Here is a 20,983-nt window from a genome sequence, read left to right on the forward strand (position 1 = left end):
CTGACCTACCTGACATACATACACCTACCTAACATACATACACTGACCTCACCTACCTGAACTACATATACTGACCTACCTGACATACATACACTGACCTACCTGACATACATACACCCACCTAACATACATACGCTGACCTCACCTACCTGACATACATACACTGACCTACCTGACATACATACACCTACCTAACATACACTGACCTACCTGACATACAAACACCTACCTAACATACACTGACCTACCTGACATACATACACCTACCTAACATACACTGACCTACCTGACATACATACACCTACTTTACATACACTGACCTACCTGACAGACATACACTGACCTACCTGACATACATACACCTACCTAACATACACTGATCTACCTGACATACATACACCGACCTCAACTACCTGACCAGGAGACAGACTTCATGTGTCCAGGTGTTCTGCAGTTCAGTTCAGCCTCAGCCATAGTGTGCGGTGTGCAGTGCCCATCATATGCCACAGCAGGCAGCCAGAGGAGGAGAGGAGACTGCTTGAATTTCATCGCCTGGACCTTGGAGCTCCCGGCTTTATCCTGCATGTAGTTATACAAAGTAGAGCCCGCTGCCCAGTCCCAGCACGGCCAGCAGGCACAAGGCAGTATGGAGAAGACTCTTCTGCCTCCTGCTGCACACTCCGGTGCCCATGATTGGACACACCGAGATCCGGAGCTCTTCACTCTACCCCAGCGGGCTCCTCTTCCAGTTATCCTCATCCCCTCCTCTACAATCATCGGTGCAGTCACTGGCAGATCTTGCCTGATCGCTCCTCCGCTGCCTTGATCTCTCTGAGCGCCAAGCGGGGAGCAGGGATCTCAGTGATGTGGCACTGCGGCATTGTAATTCTCAACTTCTGGAGCCTGCAGCGCCTATGATGGATGTCACACGTCCTGCAGTCCCGGCATTGGACCAGTGGGACGTCCATCATAGCTCCAGAAGGCAGGACATGCTATGTCATTTGGCCGCACTTGGCGGATCAGATCGGTCCCTGCTCGGACCCATTCGGGACTCCAGCCCCCTTAGCCCCCCTTCCCGATGCCCCTGCGGTAACTCGTGTTATGTATTCTGAAATAAATCCTTTGAAATTAACAAGAGATGTCATCCCCCAGAGGAAGACTAAATACTAAAGTAGTTGAAACGCGTTGGTGCTCTGTTTCCCTGTGCATCTGAGAATACCATCTACGTTGTTTCAAGATATTCTCACTATACATGGCTTAGTGTTTTTAACCTTTTTTCAATTTCACATGAGTTACATTGTCCCCACACATTTCAGTTTTTTTTTTAATGTTGTTCCAATGAAATGTCATATTTTTGATCAATTTTGTATGTTTATGCCATTGATGTCCGTATCATAAAATCCCACCTTTCCTCCTTCCTGTTCCCCTTTGTCTGGGGGTTCATGTTAAATTTAAAAAAAGTATCTTTGCCCAGACTCTAGAAGAATTTGTTTACTTGAAACACTTGCAGATGAATTTTAAAATTTCACAAGATTGGATGGGTGAAATAAATACGGCTTGACTGAGCTAAGTGAAAATTGTTCTTCTTCAGTAGGAATGGTCCTGAACATCGGGTGTTTGTTCGTTGAACAAACAAACATATGGGGCCTCACGACAAGTTTGCCTGTCACAGAGTGCCTCATAATGCACTGCAATATTGCAGTGCATTGATGGCTGCTGATTGGCCAAAGCATGCCCCTGACCTGCATGCTTTGGCCAATCACAGTGTGATATGCTGTGAGAGCCACGATTGGCCAAAGTCCCCGCTCTATATAAGGCTGCTGCTTACACAGCCATCATATACAGTGAATTAATGGAGATTAGGCAAGTAGTGTAGTGTAGTGTGCAGTCAGTCAGTGTAGTATATATATATATACATAATACAGTTAAGAGTATATGGTGCAGTTAGTGTAGTATATATATAATACAGTTCAGAGTATATAGCGCAGTCCATGTAGCATATATAATACAGTTCAGTGTATATAGTGCAGTTGGAATAGCATATATAATACAGTTCATAGTATATAGTGAAGTCCATAGAGTGTATCTAATACAGTTCATTACTACACTAAAAAGGGCCCGCGGACCCTGCCTGCAAAAGGCAGTTGCTAAGGCCTGGCTGAGCCAGTGTCAGGCCTAACCATACGGTCAGTGTTAATTTAGTCGACTAAAACAACTAAAACATTTTGGTCGACTAAAATGGCTAAAACATTTTAGTCGACTAAATGAATACTATTTTAGTCCATAAAAACTAAAACTAAAACAATTGAGATGACTAAAATACGACTAAAGCTAAAAGCCATTTTAGTCAAAAGACTAAAATGAGACTAAAACTAAAATGCCATTTTAGTCAAAAGACTATGACTAAAACTAAATTGCAATTGCTGAAATGTACCAGAGATTTTAGTCGACTAAAACATAGAACATTTTAGTCGACTAAAATGTACTGGAGATTTAGTCGACTAAATACGACTAAAACTAAAACAATTGCAGAAGACTAAAATGGGACTAAATCTAAAATGCCATTTTAGTCCTAAGACTAAAATTAACACTGCATGCGGTGCTAGCTGTGCCTGGGAGCTCAAGCAAGTAGAGTGCTGGAGGAGCTGAGGAGTAATGGTCTGCAGTAAGAGTTGTGCTGGAGGAAGAGAGATCTGTATATACCGGAGTGTATATAAGTTGTTCCAATTCTTTATTCTAAAAGTTTTCCCAATTGCTTGTTCTAAAATTCACTGGGCATCTCATACTTCCTAATACCCTATCCAAGTTCAATTCCCTCAATAAAACAAAAAAAAAACAAAGCTAATGGACTGTGTATTGCCTTGGAGTGACTGAGGACTTGAATGCCAGGCTGGGCAATGTGACAGGTGGGCCACAACACTTAGGAGCCCCTACGGGGTACCGCTATATATATAATACAGTTCAGAGTATATATTGCAGTCTGTGTCGTATATAAATAATACAGTTCAGAGTATATAGTGCAGTCAGTGTAGTGTATATAATACAGTTCAGAGCATATAGTGCAGTCAGTGCAGTGTATATATTAGGGGTGCAACGGATCAAAAAACTCACGGTTCGGATCGTTCCTCGGATCAGGAGTCGTGGTTCGGATCATTTTCGGATCAACAAAAAAAAATCTCCCCCACTGTAAAATCCACAATCTCCCTATTGGCAGAGTATTGGCAGAGTATTGGCAGAGTATTGGGTATATTGGCAGACTATTGGCAGGGTATTGTCAGGGCATTGCAGAGTATTGGCAGGGCATTGCAGCAGGGTATTGCAGAGTATTGGCAGGGCATTTCAGAGTATTGGCAGGGCATGTCAGAGTATTGGCAGGGCATTTCAGAGTATTGGTAGGGCATTGCAGAGTATTGGCAGGGCATTGCAGAGTATTGGCAGGGCATTTCAGAGTATTGGTAGGGCATTGTAGAGTATTGGCAGGGCATTGCAGAGTATTGGCAGGGCATTGCAGAGTATTGGCACTGCTGCCATCCGATCTCTCCCCTCCACTGTACAGATCAGTACACAGAGGGGAGAGATCACATGCTAAACGGCCGCCGGGTGTACCAAGATGGCCGCCGCTCCGGAGCTAGGCCAAAGCCGTGACCTTTCCTATGGCAGAGGCCACAGAGCACTCCGCGGATCGTGGGTGTCCCGTACGGATCAACCTCCGCGGATCGGATCACGGATCGATGACGATCTGTTGCACCCCTAGTATATATAATACATAGTTACATAGTAGGTGAGGTTGAAAAAAAGACACAAGTCCATCAAGTCCAACCTATCAATACATTGCAGACCCTTTGAGTATGGTATAGATTTTAAGTAGAACTCCACGCCAAAATTTAAAAAAAAAACAGCGTGGGGTCACCCCCAAAATCCTTAACAGGCCCTTTGGGTCTGGCATAGATTTTAAGGGGAACTCCACGCCAAAATAAAAAAAATTGGTGTGGGGTCCCCCCTAAAATCCATACCAGACCTTTATCCGAGCATGCAGCCTGGAGGTTTGGATGGGGGGGAACAAGTGAGTGCCGCCCCTCCTTAACCATATCAGGCCACATGAGCTCACCATGGGGGGGTGGGTGCTTCGGAGCGGGGGGGCTGTGCAGTTTTAATCATGATCTGTGTTTTGTTTTACGTACGCGTTGTTTTCCTTCTGAAAGACTGTTTTTCAGCAATTTTTCTTTAAATGACATGTGTCATATTGTTTCTTTTTGTTCTGTAAAAAACTTAAAAAAATATACAATTACAAAGAAACCAGCAGGTGAGTAATCTGATTGGGAGTTCTCCACCACCATTCACAAAGCCTCCTACCAGATCCCTCATGATCTCCAGGTGAACAGAGATCACGGAACACGTATGTAATAGATCACTGGATTGGCAGCCCCGATCAGCACATCAAACTTCCAGGTGGTAGATTGCGTCTGGCGGGAGGCAACCAAAACAATAAATACTGATTCCAATATTCCTCCAATACATCAAAGAAGATCAGGAGCCCACATAGTGTAAAATTGCTATGTAAGGGCTGGCCATATATGGAGCGAATCTCTTTCCTGCAACTACAGATTGCAGGAAGGAAATTTGCTCGATTGCCCTATCAACTCAGACAGTATTGATGTGGGAATCCCTCCTGCTGGGCCATTGTCTTCTTTTGGAGGGGGTAGCGGGGGGCAAGCAGGAGAAGACAACGATTATCGCTAGCAGCTATGGCAGCCACTACCAATAATTGCAAGCGAATCTGGCAGGCTGGTTGTACCCAAGTTGACCGATCGATCAACTAGGTACATTAGTCTAAGCAGAAAAGTAAGTGTGGAATGGGGTATAAATTTTACGCATACACTGGTGGAGTGAGTCAGGGTATCATCCCGATATGTATAGTAAAAGGAAGGTAAGGGAGGTTTTGGGACTTTAAATATACCCCTAGTGTCATTTATGTATGATTCAACACAACATATCATTTAATAAAAGACACAATTTTATTAAATACAGTTTAAAACCATATAGACATTAGATACCTGACAAAGGCAAGCAATCTGTGCCCTTCAAATGAGGTCTACGCGTTTCATGGATATACCGCTTCTTCAGAGGTTGTTGAATGTTCAGAGAGCTTGTTCACAATCATAAAAACAAACCCTAAAAAGTATAAGGGCATGATACATAGGTATACGGGTGGAGTCAATAGCTTTCCATGCCTGCTGGCCCATGAGAGGATATCCCTCGGGTATATAGTGTATGCACAAAACAATAGTCCAAAAGTCCAAGCCTTATCATAGATGGATAGATAATGACAAGTGAGCCGGTGTGCAGTTATAATTCAGGGTCTTAATTAGATGGAATGGATAAGATAGGCAAACAAATCTGATGATAGACAGAGATAATTCAGTCTATACCCATCAGAGACCCCACCGTTTAGTAGTAGACATGCGTACTGCCAAAAAATGTTTTTGTTTCATTCGTTTTTGTTTTTTTCGTTTTTCGGGTCATTTGTTATGATCGCAATTCGTAAATTCAAAAATTTGTAAATTTGAAAATGAGTATACTTTTAAAATTTAGAAATTCTGAAATTCGTAAATTCGAAAATCTGAAAATCTGAAAATAAAAAATAAAATCTGAAAATTCTAAATAATAAATAACTAACTAATAATATCACTATCTATTAAATTATAGGTATTGGAATTTCCTTTCAAATTTGGCTGTTAGTGAACTTAACTAATACGAATTTATCTGAAGTTACGAATTATGCGAAATAACGAATGCCGTATCTAAACAAATAGAATGGAACGAATTAATAAAAAATAATAATAATAACAAAAAGTTTTTTTTAATGATATTAATGTTATTTATTATTAATAATTTGTTACGTTCTATTCGTTTAGATACGGCATTTGTTATTTCGGATAATTCATAACTTTGAATAAATTTGTATTTGTTACATTCACTAACAGCCAAATTTGAAAGGAAATTCCAATACTTATAATTTAATACTTAGTTATTATTTCAGATTTTCAAATTTTCAAATTTTCGGGCTTTCGAATTTCAAATTTACGATTTCACAATTTTTTTAATTTACAAATTTTTGACTATTCGAATTTACGAATGTTTTGTTAATTCGGATGTTTCCAAATCAACAAATTTGTTAAAATTTGTTACAAAACGAATTCAGAATTAAACGAATTGCACATGTCTAGTTAGTAGTCATCTTTGGCTGGACAAACAGCAGGTCAGACTTTCCACCTCCCGGACAGTTTCTGCTGAGAGACAAGTATGAAACACCGCACTACTGGCAGTCAGCGGGTGTGATGACGTCATTGATTAAGCCCCACCCAATGCGTTTCATTGACACAGAACCTCGTCAACTTCTATCCCCTCCCCACTAATGTGTGTCAAATGGAAAAAACGTGTGAATTGTGCTTACAGAAGCATGAGCAGGGGCGCTTGTTCCTTCTACAGAAGATCTGAATGTAACCTTAGGTGACACACCTGTCCTCCCAATTTGGTTAGTTTACAGACAAATGGGGCTATATTGTAAATCTATGCAAAACCTCAGAGCTCCCCAGTCTAAAATATAAAAAAAACATAAATGTTACTTATCCATGGGAAACCTGAGGCTGGTGAAATTTAATAAGGTAGGGATTGGCAGTGTGTGTAATGACCTGGACTGACTAATCCAATAGGTAAACAGGAAAAAGAACCGAGTGCTCAAGGCACGGTATAACCCCTCTGGATTTTTAGAAGGCAGACAAGGTATAAAGTGAAAAATGTATTTATTGAAAACATACAATAAAATTGCAGTAGCAAAAAAGGTATCACATAAAAGTACAAATATTAACGAATAAGCTCAATGCAGAAGAAAGTCATGAAACTTATCTGCCCTGAATAGATGAATGGGCTCGCGAGAATACAAGCTGTGAAATGACGCCTAACATGTTTCGAACCATGTCGTCCTTCCTCAGAGGCTTATTATCATTTGGAGCAATCGTAAATGTTCTATAATATAGAACATTTGAGGGGTGAGGGAGGCACAGGTGGGACTGCAAAGCTCAGAGCCAAACGTATAGGAGGCTTCCGCAAGTACTCCTTAAAGGAAGGTCTCTCTGAAGTCAGAGTCTGAAGTCAATTGCCGCGTACACACGATCGGACTTCTCGTCGGAAAAAGATATGACGGCTTTTCCGACGGGATTCCGCTCAAGTTTGCCTTGCATACACATGGTCGCTGAACTTACGGCCGTCAAGAACGCGGTGATGTACAACACTACGACGGGCCGAGAAAATGAAGTTCAATGCCTCTGAGCATGCGTCGAATTGTTTCCGAGCATGTGTAGGAATTTTGCGTGTCGGAATTGCCACAGACGATCGCATTTTCGGATAGGAACTTTTCCCGACCGAAAAATTAAGAACATGCTCCCAATCTTTTGCTGGCTGGAATTCGGCCAGCAAAAGTCCGATGGAGAGCACACACGGTCGCATTTTCCGATGAAAAACTCTCATTGGTCTTTTGCGGCCTGAAATTCTGATCGTGTGTACGCGGCATAAGAGAATGGCAAACGTGATCAACTTCTCCAGCTCAGTGGGTATATCTTGGGCTGCTATCTCATCCTTGATGGTATCCGAGAGACCACGAGAGTGGCTTACCTGTTACCCTTCATTGTAACGCCATGTTATTTCTTTTGCCATATGTCTCACAATACAGGAAAAAAAAGTGTAAATTTTGATTTAAAATGATTAAATAAATAAATAATAATAAATATAGTAAATATATCTAATAAATATATTTAAGTTGTCAAGGTTAAAACAAAAAGTGGGTGCTTTGCTTTCAAAACGGCGCCAATTGTTCAAAACATAATTTTCACAAGAAATAAAGCAGATGGCAATATAAGAAAACTCCGTAAATCTGTAATCACATTTAGAAAATGGAAAAGACTGCAGATTTGTTTGTTACAAAATAAGTGGCTCTCAACTCTCAAGTGATTAATGTGCTTTAAATGAAAGGTCCTACTCCTAAGACATTTGTTAAGATATTCAGGTTTTTGTGTTCTTCTATCAGAGGAGAATGTCCTTTGGGACGGTAAAGATTTTATATTTCGATGTTGGCAGCTGGAGAAAATGTTCCTGAATGTGTGGCCACATGAGATCTGCATTCCTTTTATTATTTCTTTAGATTGATCATTTTATTATTGTTCTTGTCAAAAAAAACAAAAAATACACATGAAATAAAAAGTGAATAATATGAAGAATCACACAAAGATTGCTGTTTTATTTATTTGAGTCTATTAGACCATCCACCAACCATGTATTGTCCTCTTCTGATGACATATCATACACCATCGTTTTTTTCTTGGTCTTCATTGTCTAAATGAAGAGGAGAGAAATGAGGAGAGACGTAAGAAAACTTGGGCCGGTCGTTGACAAAAATAAATAAATAAAAAATAATGTATCATTATTTTTTTTTTTGTCAATGACTAGCCCGAGTTTTCTCATTTCTCTCCTTTGCTGGCAAATGTATTTTAGATTCCATATTTTTTTTTTATTAGACATTTACCAAGATATGTGTTTGTGTTATAACGAACAGCTGCTAAGCAGAGGTGTGTTTAAAATAAAAATGCGATTTAATTTAATGGTTTTGGTTTATTTGGCCACTGTTAGGGATTTTACATGTACTTTTTTTTTAAACATTTACATTATTGCTTGGTTTTAATATAACATCGGCAGCAGCACACCAATCTGATTTATTATATTATAAACATGAAAAAATTGCTCTATTAGTAGTAGATGTGGCACCTGATTTTTTAAATCTGTGGTAAAAGGCATGAATTGACTGATGGGGTTATCAGGCAGCCACAAAAGATCTAAAAGCTATAAGAAACTGTATTCTTAAAATGAAATAAAAATAAAGAACAAAATGAATTAAAAATATACATGAAATAAATGACCCAACACAAACTGTACCGATAAAAACAGATAACATGTAAAATATGTACAATAAATAGAAAACAATCCTATACAATTTCTAATAAAATAAATTACAGAGAATGACAATTTAGAAGTTAAATGTATTTAAATATAATATAAATATTTTTTGCATCCCTGAGAATTCTACAACTGAACCATAGATAGATATACAGTGTATATATAGATATATAGATAGATAGATAGATAGATAGATAGATAGATAGATAGATAGATAGATAGATAGATAGATAGATAGATAGATAGATATGTATATCCATATATATATCTATATATAGATATATATCTATCTATATATATCTATATATAGATAGATATATATCTATATAGATATATAGATATATATCTATATATCTATATATCTATATAGATATATAGATATATATATATATACATACAGTATCTCACAAAAGTGAGTACACCCCTCACATTTTTCATGTGCCAACACTGAAGAAATGGCACTTTGCTACAATGTAAAGTAGTGAGTGTACAGCTTGTATAACAGTGTAAATTTGCTGTCCCCTCAAAATAACTCAACACACAGCCATTAATGTCTAAACCGCTGGCAATAAAAGTCAGTACACCCCTAAGTGAAAATGTCCAAATTGGGCCCAAAGTGTCAATATTTTGTGTGGCAACCATTATTTCTTCAGTGTTGTCACATAAAAAGGTAGAATAAAAGATTTACAAAAATGTGAAGGATGTACTCACTTTTGTGAGATACTGTATATATAGATCTCTAAGAAGGCCTACAATAGAGCCAAGCCCAAAATGAATCCTTCATACGAAGACCAAAACACCCTCTCACAATATACATTTGATTACAAGGCATTGGCCAGGAATTGGACCCAGACAACCCGCATGGCAAGTGAGAATTCTACCACTGAGCTACGAATGTATACAAACATCCATGCTGATCCTTAAAAAGGCCTATAATAAAGCCAAAGATCGCGACAGATGCTCACAGATTTTTCTTACAAATACCAAAACATCCTCTCAGACTACACGTTTGATTACTAGGAATACCGCACAACATAAGCAGATGATGCAGCCAGAAAATGTATTAAGCCATATCTTGAAATACTTAATTCAAAAGATCACAATCAAATAGAGACCGATCGGTTCATAGCCCTTATGTGGGTGTTGGTAGATCAACACGTTCTGAAGTTGGCACTTCCCCCCCCCTAGGAAGCTTAGGTATTGCCCCTGGATCCTAAATGACCACAATGTCACCCTCCCAAATGGACAAATCCAAACATTAGGTCAATTGTCAAACTGCTGGTTTCGTGTATATTATTAACTGCTTCTGTGGCGCTTCCTACATTGGAAAAACCAAAGTCCTTTTTTCAAATATTTCCTCACATTTAATTTCTAATAGTAAGTTAGAGACCCCCATGAGTAGACACATTGGGCTATACCACAATTTTGGCACTATCCAGCATGATTTTTTTCTGCTTTGGAACACATCCAGCCAGCGTGACTGGAGGGGTTAAAGTGCTAAGCCGAAACGACTTGGATCCACAACCTTCAGGCTACCCATTTCCCAGTCCTGAATGAAGCTATCCGTTTCAAACCTTTTGTAAAAGTTGCATCCTTATCGACCTTATCGGCGTGGGGGTCCCCCTAAATTAAAAGATATTAAGGGGAACCCCGCACCAAAATAAAAAAAAGGCATGGGGGTCCCCCTCAAAATCCATACCAGATCTGAAGGGGGGTTTAAGGGGAAGCCCATGCCAAAATTTAAAAAAAATGGCATGGGGTCCCCCCAAAAATCCATACCAGACCCTTATCTGAGCACGCAACCTGGCAGGCCCCAGGAAAAGAGGGGGGAGGGGGGAGCGGCCCCCCCTTCTGAACCGTACCAGACCACATGCCCTCAACTTTGAGAGGGTGCTTTGGGGTCCCCCCAAAGCATCTTGCCCCATGTTGATGAGGACAAGGGTCTCATCCCCACAACCCTTGCCCGGTGGTTGTGGGAGTCTTGTGATTTAACAAGGGGACCCCCAGATCCCGACCTCCCCCATGTGAAATGATAACTTTACCCCTGTGTAAGAAAAGAGACCCAAATTGGGTAAAAGCTGCGCTTAGATTAATAAAAAGAAGAAAAAAGCTGCCAGCACCCTCAAAAAATCCTGTATCTGACTTTCAAAAGTATAATAAACAATAAAGTGCAGCGCTAATATGATATGTGAAAAGATACAATTAAGTTCCGCCAAGTGACATATAAAACAATTAGTGACAAAATATATTGCGAATACAAGTAAAAAGCAAAACTAAAAATCACAAGTGTATGTGAGAAAAAATCCAAAAGTTCTTAGTAAGTCCACAAATATATAAATAAATAAAGGACACCCATCCAAGAGAGGTTGTGACAAAAGGTGCCTAGATGTGATCCACCAATACGTGTATGAGTAGAGTCTGCTTACCAGACGGCGATGACTGCTATTATGGCAGTCTCGCCCAGCATAGGGATTATGGTCTCCCAAAACCCAAGGTACAATGCAGGATCAGTAGTTCTAATACTCCATCAAACCGGAAATACAAAAGAGAACACCTCCATAGTGCAACATTGTCTGATATAAAATTTAATAGTATATAAAGAATCGCACTTACAATATTGTAGAAAATATACAGCATGTGAAAATTCAAACGGAGCGGCGGCGTCTCTGTGTGCCGCGATTCACTTCCTGTGTTCAAGCCCTTCCGAGAACGTGATGACGTCACCGTCGTAGGCTCCTCCCTACGCGTTTCGTCACGATAGGACGTCGTCTGGGGATTGGCCAAATGCAAAAATGTCAACAATTCTGTGTTTTTCTGTCAATATGGGGTCAATATGGGGTGCCAGCGATGCTGTGTTGTTAGTGTGATCACACTAACAACACAGCATCGCTGGCACCCCATATTGACAGAAAAACACAGAATTGTTGACATTTTTGCATTCGGCCAATCCCCAGACGACGTCCTATCGTGACGAAACGCGTAGGGAGGAGCCTACGACGGTGACGTCATCACGTTCTCGGAAGGGCTTGAACACAGGAAGTGAATCGCGGCACACAGAGACGCCGCCGCTCCGTTTGAATTTTCACATGCTGTATATTTTCTACAATATTGTAAGTGCGATTCTTTATATACTATTAAATTTTATATCAGACAATGTTGCACTATGGAGGTGTTCTCTTTTGTATTTCCGGTTTGATGGAGTATTAGAACTACTGATCCTGCATTGTACCTTGGGTTTTGGGAGACCATAATCCCTATGCTGGGCGAGACTGCCATAATAGCAGTCATCGCCGTCTGGTAAGCAGACTCTACTCATACACGTATTGGTGGATCACATCTAGGCACCTTTTGTCACAACCTCTCTTGGATGGGTGTCCTTTATTTATTTATATATTTGTGGACTTACTAAGAACTTTTGGATTTTTTCTCACATACACTTGTGATTTTTAGTTTTGCTTTTTACTTGTATTCGCAATATATTTTGTCACTAATTGTTTTATATGTCACTTGGCGGAACTTATGGTACTTTACCCCTACCATTTCACAAAAAAAGTGTCAAAAATGTTAAAAATGACAAGAGACAGTTTTTGACAATTCCTTTATTTAAATGCTTTTTTCCATCTTCTTTCTTCTATCTTCTTTCTTCTTTCTTCTATCTTCCTTTGGTTTCTTTCTCCATCTTCTTCTTCCTCTGATCCTCTGCTTCTTGCTCCGGTGTTCTCGTCCGGCATCTTCCTCCGTGGCGTCTTCTTCCCTTCTTTGCGCTCGGGTCGCTCCGCATCCATGATGGGAGGCTCCCACTGTGTGACGCTTCTCGTCTTCTGACGGTTCTTAAATAATGGAGGGCAGGGCCACCCGGTGACCCCGCCCCCCTCTGAGGCACGGGGACTTGACAGGGACTTCCCTTTGGCTGTCCCCGTGACGTCAGAGGGGGGCGGGGTGGGTGATCCCATCTGATGTCACGGGGAGAGCCTCGAGGAAGCCCCCGTCAAGTTCCGTCTTCTGACAGTTCTTAAATAACGGAGGGCGGGGCCACCCAGTGACCCCGCCCCACATTATTTAAGAACCGTCAGAAGACGAGAAGCATCACACAGCGGGAGCCTCCCATCATGGATGCGGAGCGGCCCGAGCATGAAGAAGGGAAGAAGACTTGAACTCGAAGCTCATCCCTAACCAGGATACAGGAGGGTCTACACAGGCATATAGTAATATATATGTGTAGAACCCTCTACATAGGTAGGTGCTAGAGGTGAGATTTTTGTGAGTGCAGGAAAATTTGGTCAGGCCTAGCTGGAAGCTAGGCCTGTTTGTTTTGGTTTGTGTGGGCTGAGCGTGGCTCCGAGTAGCAGCTGATGACTAACAGACAGCCTCTAGAGGATTCACCCCCATCCCCAACTAGAATTGGCAGGGGGCAGGCCTCTTTGAAATACCCTGAGTCAGCCCAGCTGGGGAGGAGTTGTCGGGTGAAAGAACCAAGGATGATGTACTAGGCTGCCGGGCCCATTGAGGGAGCTCCCCAGTCTGGGGGGTGACCTTGGGCCTGGGAATCGGGTGCAGAATGGAGCCCTTCAAGAACTCATGAAGGATCTGAGCAGGAGGCACAGGAGGAGTCAGAGAGGACAGCAGGAGCTAGTACTGCCTGGCAAGTCTTCAGGAGGGAACCACCAGTTGCAGCAAGGAGGGCCAGTGAGTGACATGTGCTATCAGGAGTACTGGGGCAGCACGCCTGGGAGGACTGGGAGAGTGCATTCTGGGATGGGTGCAGAGCCAGCAGTAAGGACTGTGATCTCATGGGCAGTAAAGTAAGGCAGCTGCAGCCAGGTGGGCTACCAGGGCCTGAAGAGGGCTTACTAGGAGCAGTAGTCCACCTATAGGACAGCTATAACTAGGGACTTTCTATTCTATTTTTGCTACATTAAAGGGGCCCGCGGTCCCTGCCTGCAAAAGGCAATTCCTAAGGCCTGGCTGAGCCAGTGTCAGGCCTAAAACATGTGCTAGCTGTGCCTGAGAAAGTAAGAGATGTGCTGGAGAGAGAGAGAGTAACAGTCTGCAAGTAAGAGTTGTGCTGGAGGAGACTAGAGTAACAGAGTGTATATAGCTGTCCCAAATTGATTGCTATACAATCCAATAATTGATTGCTATACAATCATCCAATCGTTTGTTCTATTGGGCATCCCAGAAATTCCTTTACCCATCCAAGTTCTATTCCCTCAATAAAAACAACAAAAACAAACAAGGTGATTTGGGAATTGAATGCCGGGCTGGGCAGGGTGATGGGTGGGCCACAACTTTCAGCAGCCCCTTCAGGGGTACCGCTACATATGCCTGCAGAAATGTGTGATTTCCTTCCATTATTAATGATCTATAATTTACTGATATAATATCTGATGCCTTGTGGCGTGTATCAATAACGTTTTTGCATTAATCCACTTAAAGTGTCAGGAAAGGGCTCCATAAATTTCAAACAAAAGACGAGTGTTCCCAGAATAGAGGTGGAACCTGTGTGGACTTCCCAGCAGCTAATAATGGAAGTAAATCACACATTTCTGCACACATACTATATATCCCTGTGTGGACCCTTCTGTGCTTCTATCTTCTGGTGTTTAATTGTCCTCTTTCCCTTTTTGGTCTCTTTTGGCCCTTCCCAGTGAAGCTCATATAAATTCCTCTAATAAGCTCCTGATGAAGTGGACCAAAGTCCAAGAAACGTGTTGCATTTTGCAGAGAAATACAATATAAGAAATACACTGCTCAGGCATATCATTAGATATAAGTTTATATACCTCTACAGGGCTGACTATGGAAAAGGTTTATGTATCATGAACACGAATTTTAAATATAAATGTCTGTTTTGGTTTTAAAAGTGTGATTTTGTAATAAAGTTTGTATTTTAAACTACTTCCCGCCCGCCGTATAGTAAAATGACGTCAGGCGGGATGCGCTCTCGTTCTGGGATGATGTCATATGACGACGCCCCAGAACCGCTGCTCTCGCACCCCCACGCGGGAACGAAGATTGTGGCCGAGCCGCATTCTTAGGACGTGCCGCGACCCCGATCTCGGTAAAGAGCCGAAGATATACCCATGTGATCGGCTGAGTCCAACCTCAGCCGATCACATGTAAACAAGGTAGTGCCATGTATTGGCTCTCCTCAGCTAACACTTACAGTGTGTGTGGTGAGGAGAGCAGATCAGCGGCATCTCCTCGCAGGGGAAACCTGTAAAGGTAATCAAGACATTGATCATCGATGCCCTGATTATAGTACAGCCCCAGCAGTGCCCATCAGTGACACCAATCAGTGTCCATTAGTGATGCCAGTCACTGCTGCCTTTCAGTGCTGCCCATCAGTGCCACCTATCAGTGCCCAGCAGTGCTACCTATAAGTGCCTATCAGTGCGCCTATCAGTGTCCATTAGTGTTGCATATTAGTGCCCACCAGTGCTACCTATAAGTGCCCATCAGTGTTCATTAGTGCCACCTATCAGTGCCACCTATCAGTGCCCACCAGTGCTACTTATAAGTGCCTATCAGTGCGCATTTGTGCGGCATATTAGTGCCTCCTCATCAGTGCCACCTAATCAGTGCCCATAAGTGCCACCCCTTCAGTGCCCATCAGTGCCCATTAGTGCCACCTATCTGTGCCCACCAGCGCTACCTATAAGTGCCCATTAGTGCGCCTATCAGTGCTCATTAGTGCCTCCTCATCAGTGCCACCTAATCAGTGCCCTTCAGGGCTGCCTCATCAGTTCCTTTAAGTGCCGCCTCATCAGCGCACACAGTGAAGGACAAAAATGACTTATCTACAAAATGTACTGACAGAAACTAAGAAAAACTTAAAAAAAGTTATTTTTTCGTTTTTTTTAGCAAAAAATAAAAATCCCAGCAGTGATTATATACAGTCAGGTCCATAAGTATTGGGACATGGACACAATTCTAATCTTTTTGGCTCTATACACCACCACAATGGATTTGAAATGAACAAGATGTGCTTTAACTGCAGACTTTCAGCTTTAATTTGAGGGTATTTACATCCAAATCAGGTGAACGGAGTAGGAATTACAACAGTTTGTATATATGTGCCTCCCGCTTTTTAAGGGACCAAAAGTAATGGGACAATTGGCTGCTCAGCAGTTCCATGGCCAGTTATTTGTTATTCCCTCATTATCCAATTTACAAGGAGCAGATAAAAGGTCCAGAGTTCATTTCAAGTGTGCTATTTGCATTTGGAACCTGTTGCTGTCAACTCTCAATATGAGATCCAAAGAGCTGTCACTATCAGTGAAGCAAGCCATCATTAGGCTGAAAAAACAAAACAAACCCATCAGAGAGATAGAAAAAACATTAGGAGTGGCCAAATCAACTGTTTGGAACATCCTTAAAAAGAAAGAACGCACCGGTGAGCTCAGCAACACCAAAAGACCTGGAAGACCACGGAAAACCACTGTGGTGGATGACCGAAGAATTCTTTCCCTGGTGAAGAAAACACCCTTCACAACAGTTGGCCAGATCAAGAACACCTTCCAGGAGGTAGTTGTATGTGTGTCAAAGTCAACAATCAAGAGAAGACTTCACCAGAGTGAATACAGAGGGTTCACCACAAGATGTAAACCATTGGTGAGCCTCAAAAACAGGAAGGCCAGATTAGAGTTTGCCAAACAACATCTAAAAAAGCCTTCACAGTTCTGGAACAACATCCTATGGACAGATGAGACCAAGATCAACTTGTACCAGAGTGATGGGAAGAGAAGAGTATGGAGAAGGAAAGGAACTGCTCATGATCCAAAGCATACCACCTCATCAGTGAAGCATGGCGGTGGTAGTGTCATGGCGTGGGCATGTATGGCTGCCAATGGAACTGGTTCTCTTGTATTTATTGATGATGTGACTGCTGACAAAAGCAGCAGGATGAATTCTGAAGTGTTTCGGACGATATTTTCTGCTCATATTCAGCAAAATGCTTCAGAACTCATCGGACGGCGCTTCACGGTGCAGATGGCCAATGACTCGAAGCATACTGCGAAAGCAACCAAAGAGTTTTTTAAGGGAAAGAAGTGGAATGTTATGCAATGGCCAAGTCAATCACCTGACCTGAATCCGATTGAGCATACATTTCACTTGCTGAAGACAAAACTGAAGGGAAAATGCCCCAAGAACAAGCAGGAACTGAAGACAGTTGCAGTAGAGGCCTGGCAGAGCATCACCAGGGATGAAACCCAGCGTCTGGTGATGTCTATGCGTTTCAGCTCTATTTGTGTGAAAAGAATGATATAAATGTCATATGGATACAGTGCCGCATGACCGTGCAATTGTCATGCAAAGTGGGACAGCTCTGAAAGCTGAAAATTGGCCTGGGCAGGAAGGGGGGGGGGGTGGAGTGCCCGGTAGGCAAGTCATTAATTCTACATATTTCTGTGCCCTTAAAATCCTACCATACCTAAGGGGCTTTTCAACCCCATTTTAAGAAATTAAACACTTGAGGTACAAGTTGGTGTTTTTCTCTCATGGACGGTGTCCTCTAGCAGACCTCGAGCCTCCAAAGATTTCTATCCAAATGTTGGCTTTCAGAATTTCCTCCTCCGAGTTGTGCCCGAAGTCTTGCAGATCTCTAGCTTTGCCCAACATGCTGCCCAAAGACCAACAATCAACCTTTTTGTTTTCCACTGATTTATTCAATCATTTTCATAAACTTTCTTTTTTTTCAATAATCATTAATAAAGGTTATGACAATATTTTGAAGCTAAATGAAAACAGTAATCAGAAAAACATTTACAGTAACTGTTCACTTTTCAAAGAGTAACTCCACTTTTTTTTTTTGAGAAAAAGACATTCCCCGCTGGGCGATCAATCTACATTGGAAGGATTTTAAAGTGGATGTAAACCCTCACATATACCCAGTGAAGTGAACAGCCTCAGATGATAACACAGAGATGAAACAAACCTGAATAAGTTGTACAGGTATATCTGCTGTCTTCAGATTTATATACTGTTTAGAAAGAGCTCGTCCTGATAGAATATTCTCTTCTTGATTCACCTGTGGGAGTGGATTTTTGCAATACACTGTGAGGTAGCTGATTGGAGGAAAGGCACACACCCCCTCTCCACATAGGCAGAGACTTGCAGAGCTGTACTGTGAATAGACCAGCTCTCTGCTAATCTATTTATAGCACCCACCAGGACACAAAATTCAGCCTGGTTTTATCACAGATGTCAGAGAACTTGTCAGACATTATCAAGCTGATAACAGAAAAACGGAGCAGGAGAAAGCCTTAGGGCTTTGAAGAAAGATAAGAAAATACAGCAGATAGATGTGCCCAGCTCAGATTTCATGAATCGGGTTTACATCTACTTTAACCATCTTTGTTGCAGATTCCTACCTTTTGTAATTCTGAAGAAATGCCTGTGTGTTTGTCTGTGTCCATGTGGTAAGTGAGTCTAATGGAAGTAGTTTCTTAATTATTATTTTGGTTAGCCCTGCTCAATCTGTTGGCACTTTATAAATCCTGTATAATAATAATAATCAACCAGCTGCTGCACCTACAGGGCCCTAATGAGGAAACTTGCAGGGTCTACATCCCTTTAGACATGATTTCCTATTGGGAGTATCTTAACAAAAAATGAAATTTTTGTTGCAGGGGATGCCAAAAACCTGACTTGTATCTTGCAGACTTCTGGGAAAATCAGTGAGCCAATCACACAAGCAGGAAATTATGCTTCTGGTGGGCTTTCTGTAAACAGCGCCTCCAGGTGGCCATATTACATTACATTTTACAGAAAATTACAGCGGCTGCAGTTTGAAAAGAAAAGGTGATTTTTAATAACATTCAATTACAATTTTACTTGAAACGTAATTGTATATGTCATATTATTTTTTATTTATTTGCTATTTTTTTTTTTTTTTTTAGTTACCCTTTAAAGCGTTTTGTACTTGTCCAATAGCCAATAAAATGGAAATGAAGAAGAATGGAATTACAGTAGAGTTTTAGTCAGAAATTAATTTATTACATTTTAATGTATTTATTTAAAGATAACTTTAAACATAGTTTTATAAAAAGAAAGGCTCTCGGGTGACAAAGGTGTTTTAAATGACATCTTAAGAGACATTTAACGAGACTTAAAGCTTTGTTGTCTTACAACACATCAGACTGTCCTGTGGGAATGTCAGGATTTTATATCTATATAAGTCAAGAACTGAATCAAATGTTTATATGGAAGTCTGAGCATAAGGTGTCGGCACACAGGTTTTCCTATTAATCATTTCTCAGAATAATAATTTTCTTTCTGTGCTTTGTTGATACATTTACACTTTAAGTGAATATGAGAAATCTCACAAAGATTACCACTCTTATTCTTGTGGGTCTATCAGACCATCCACCAACCATGAATGGACTTTTTGTGCTCTTCCTTCTGATCTATCTGATGACTCTTATCACAAACCTCATTATATTTTTCTTGGTCATCACTGACTACCATCTACACAACCCAATGTATTTTTTTCTCAGCAATTTGGCATTTCTGGACATGTCCTATTCATCAGTAACTGCACCAAGGATGCTCTTTGACTTGATCACCAAAAACCGATCAATATCCCTCCCTGCCTGTACAGCCCAAATCTTCTTCTTTGTCTATTTTGCTTGCTCAGAACTTGTCTTGCTCTCGGCTATGTCCTATGACCGGTACATCGCCATCTGCCACCCCCTACATTACACACAAATTATGTCCTGGAGGATGTGCAGTCATTTAGCTGTTATAATTTGGGTCTTTGGGTTTATTTTTTCCTTGGTTCATACACTTTGTTCACTCAGGTTGTCCTTCTGTGGTCCAAATTCCATCCACAGCTTCTTCTGTGACCTTCCACACTTGTTCCAGATCACATGTACAGACCCAACAATAAACATAGTGCTCATTTTTGCATTGAGCAGCAGTGTGTCATTAACTGCCTTTCTTTTCACATTTCTTCCATATGTTAGAATTATCAGTACAATTCTCCACATTCGTGGCAAAACTGGAAAGCTGAAAGCATTCTCTACCTGCACATCGCACCTCTTGGTGGTCTTCATCTACTATGGCTCCATCATTTTTATTTACTTCGTTCCCACTTCCACTAATATGTTTGGCATAAACAAGCTGTTTTCAGTCATATCTGCCCTCATTAACCCTTTGCTCAATCCTCTCATCTACAGCCTGAGGAACAACGACCTTAAGGCAGCATTCAGGAGGACTTTAAATCCCTGAATAATAAGCCAATCCAGAACTAGATTTAGATAGAAATAACTTTCATGCAATGCAGCTCGATGTCTCCAACTTACAAGCCAACCTCAATGCACTGTTTAATTGGGTGACTATGTGGCAAATGAGATTTAATGTTGATAAATGTAAAGTTCTGCACTCGAGGGCTAAGATTATGCATCATACATACTAGGGGGACTACAACTGGGGAATCAATGGTGGAGAAGGATCTGGGTGTTTTGGTAGATCATAAGCTCAATAATATCATGCAATGCCAAGCTGCAATTTCCAAAGTGAGCAGCAAAGTCCTTTCTTGTATAAGAGAGAGAGATATCATCTGTACACATCATTAGTAAGACCTCATCTGGAATACGCAGTTCAGTTTCGGGCTCCAGTTCTCAAAAAGGATATCGGGGAACTGGAGAAAGTGCAGAGAAGTCCAACCAAACTCATAAGAGGCATGGAGGAGCTCAGCTATGAGGAAAGATTAGAGGAACTGGAATTATTCTCTCTTGAGAAGAGGAGATTAGGGGGATATGATCTCCATGTATAATTACATAAGGGGGATTTGATCTCCATGTATAAATACATAAGGGGGGATTTGATCTCCATGTATAAATACATAAGGGGGGATATGATCTCCATATACAAATACATATGTGGTCCGTATAGTGAACTTGGTGTTGAGTTATTCACTTTAAGGCCATCACAGAGGACAAGGACTCTTTAAGTCTAGAGGAAAAGAGACTTA

General features: G+C 41.2%; 1 protein-coding gene across 1 annotated transcript; it reads left to right on the forward strand.

Moving 5' to 3' along the window:
* The first annotated feature begins 19,320 nt into the window (after nucleotides 1-19,320).
* On the forward strand, nucleotides 19,321-20,238 carry LOC141102441 (olfactory receptor 1J21-like). The gene has a single exon (XM_073591392.1). The coding sequence runs from the start codon at nucleotides 19,321-19,323 to the stop codon at nucleotides 20,236-20,238; it is 918 nt and encodes a 305-aa protein (XP_073447493.1).
* The last annotated feature ends 745 nt before the right edge of the window (nucleotides 20,239-20,983 follow it).

The sequence above is a fragment of the Aquarana catesbeiana genome, linkage group LG07 (assembly GCF_042186555.1).
Source record: "Aquarana catesbeiana isolate 2022-GZ linkage group LG07, ASM4218655v1, whole genome shotgun sequence".
In the NCBI taxonomy this organism is placed as follows: domain Eukaryota; kingdom Metazoa; phylum Chordata; class Amphibia; order Anura; family Ranidae; genus Aquarana; species Aquarana catesbeiana.

Coding starts and splice junctions, on each gene's coding strand:
- LOC141102441 (XM_073591392.1), top strand. CDS start 19,321: ATGAGAAATCTCACAAAGATTACCACTCTTATTCTTGTGGGTCTATCA.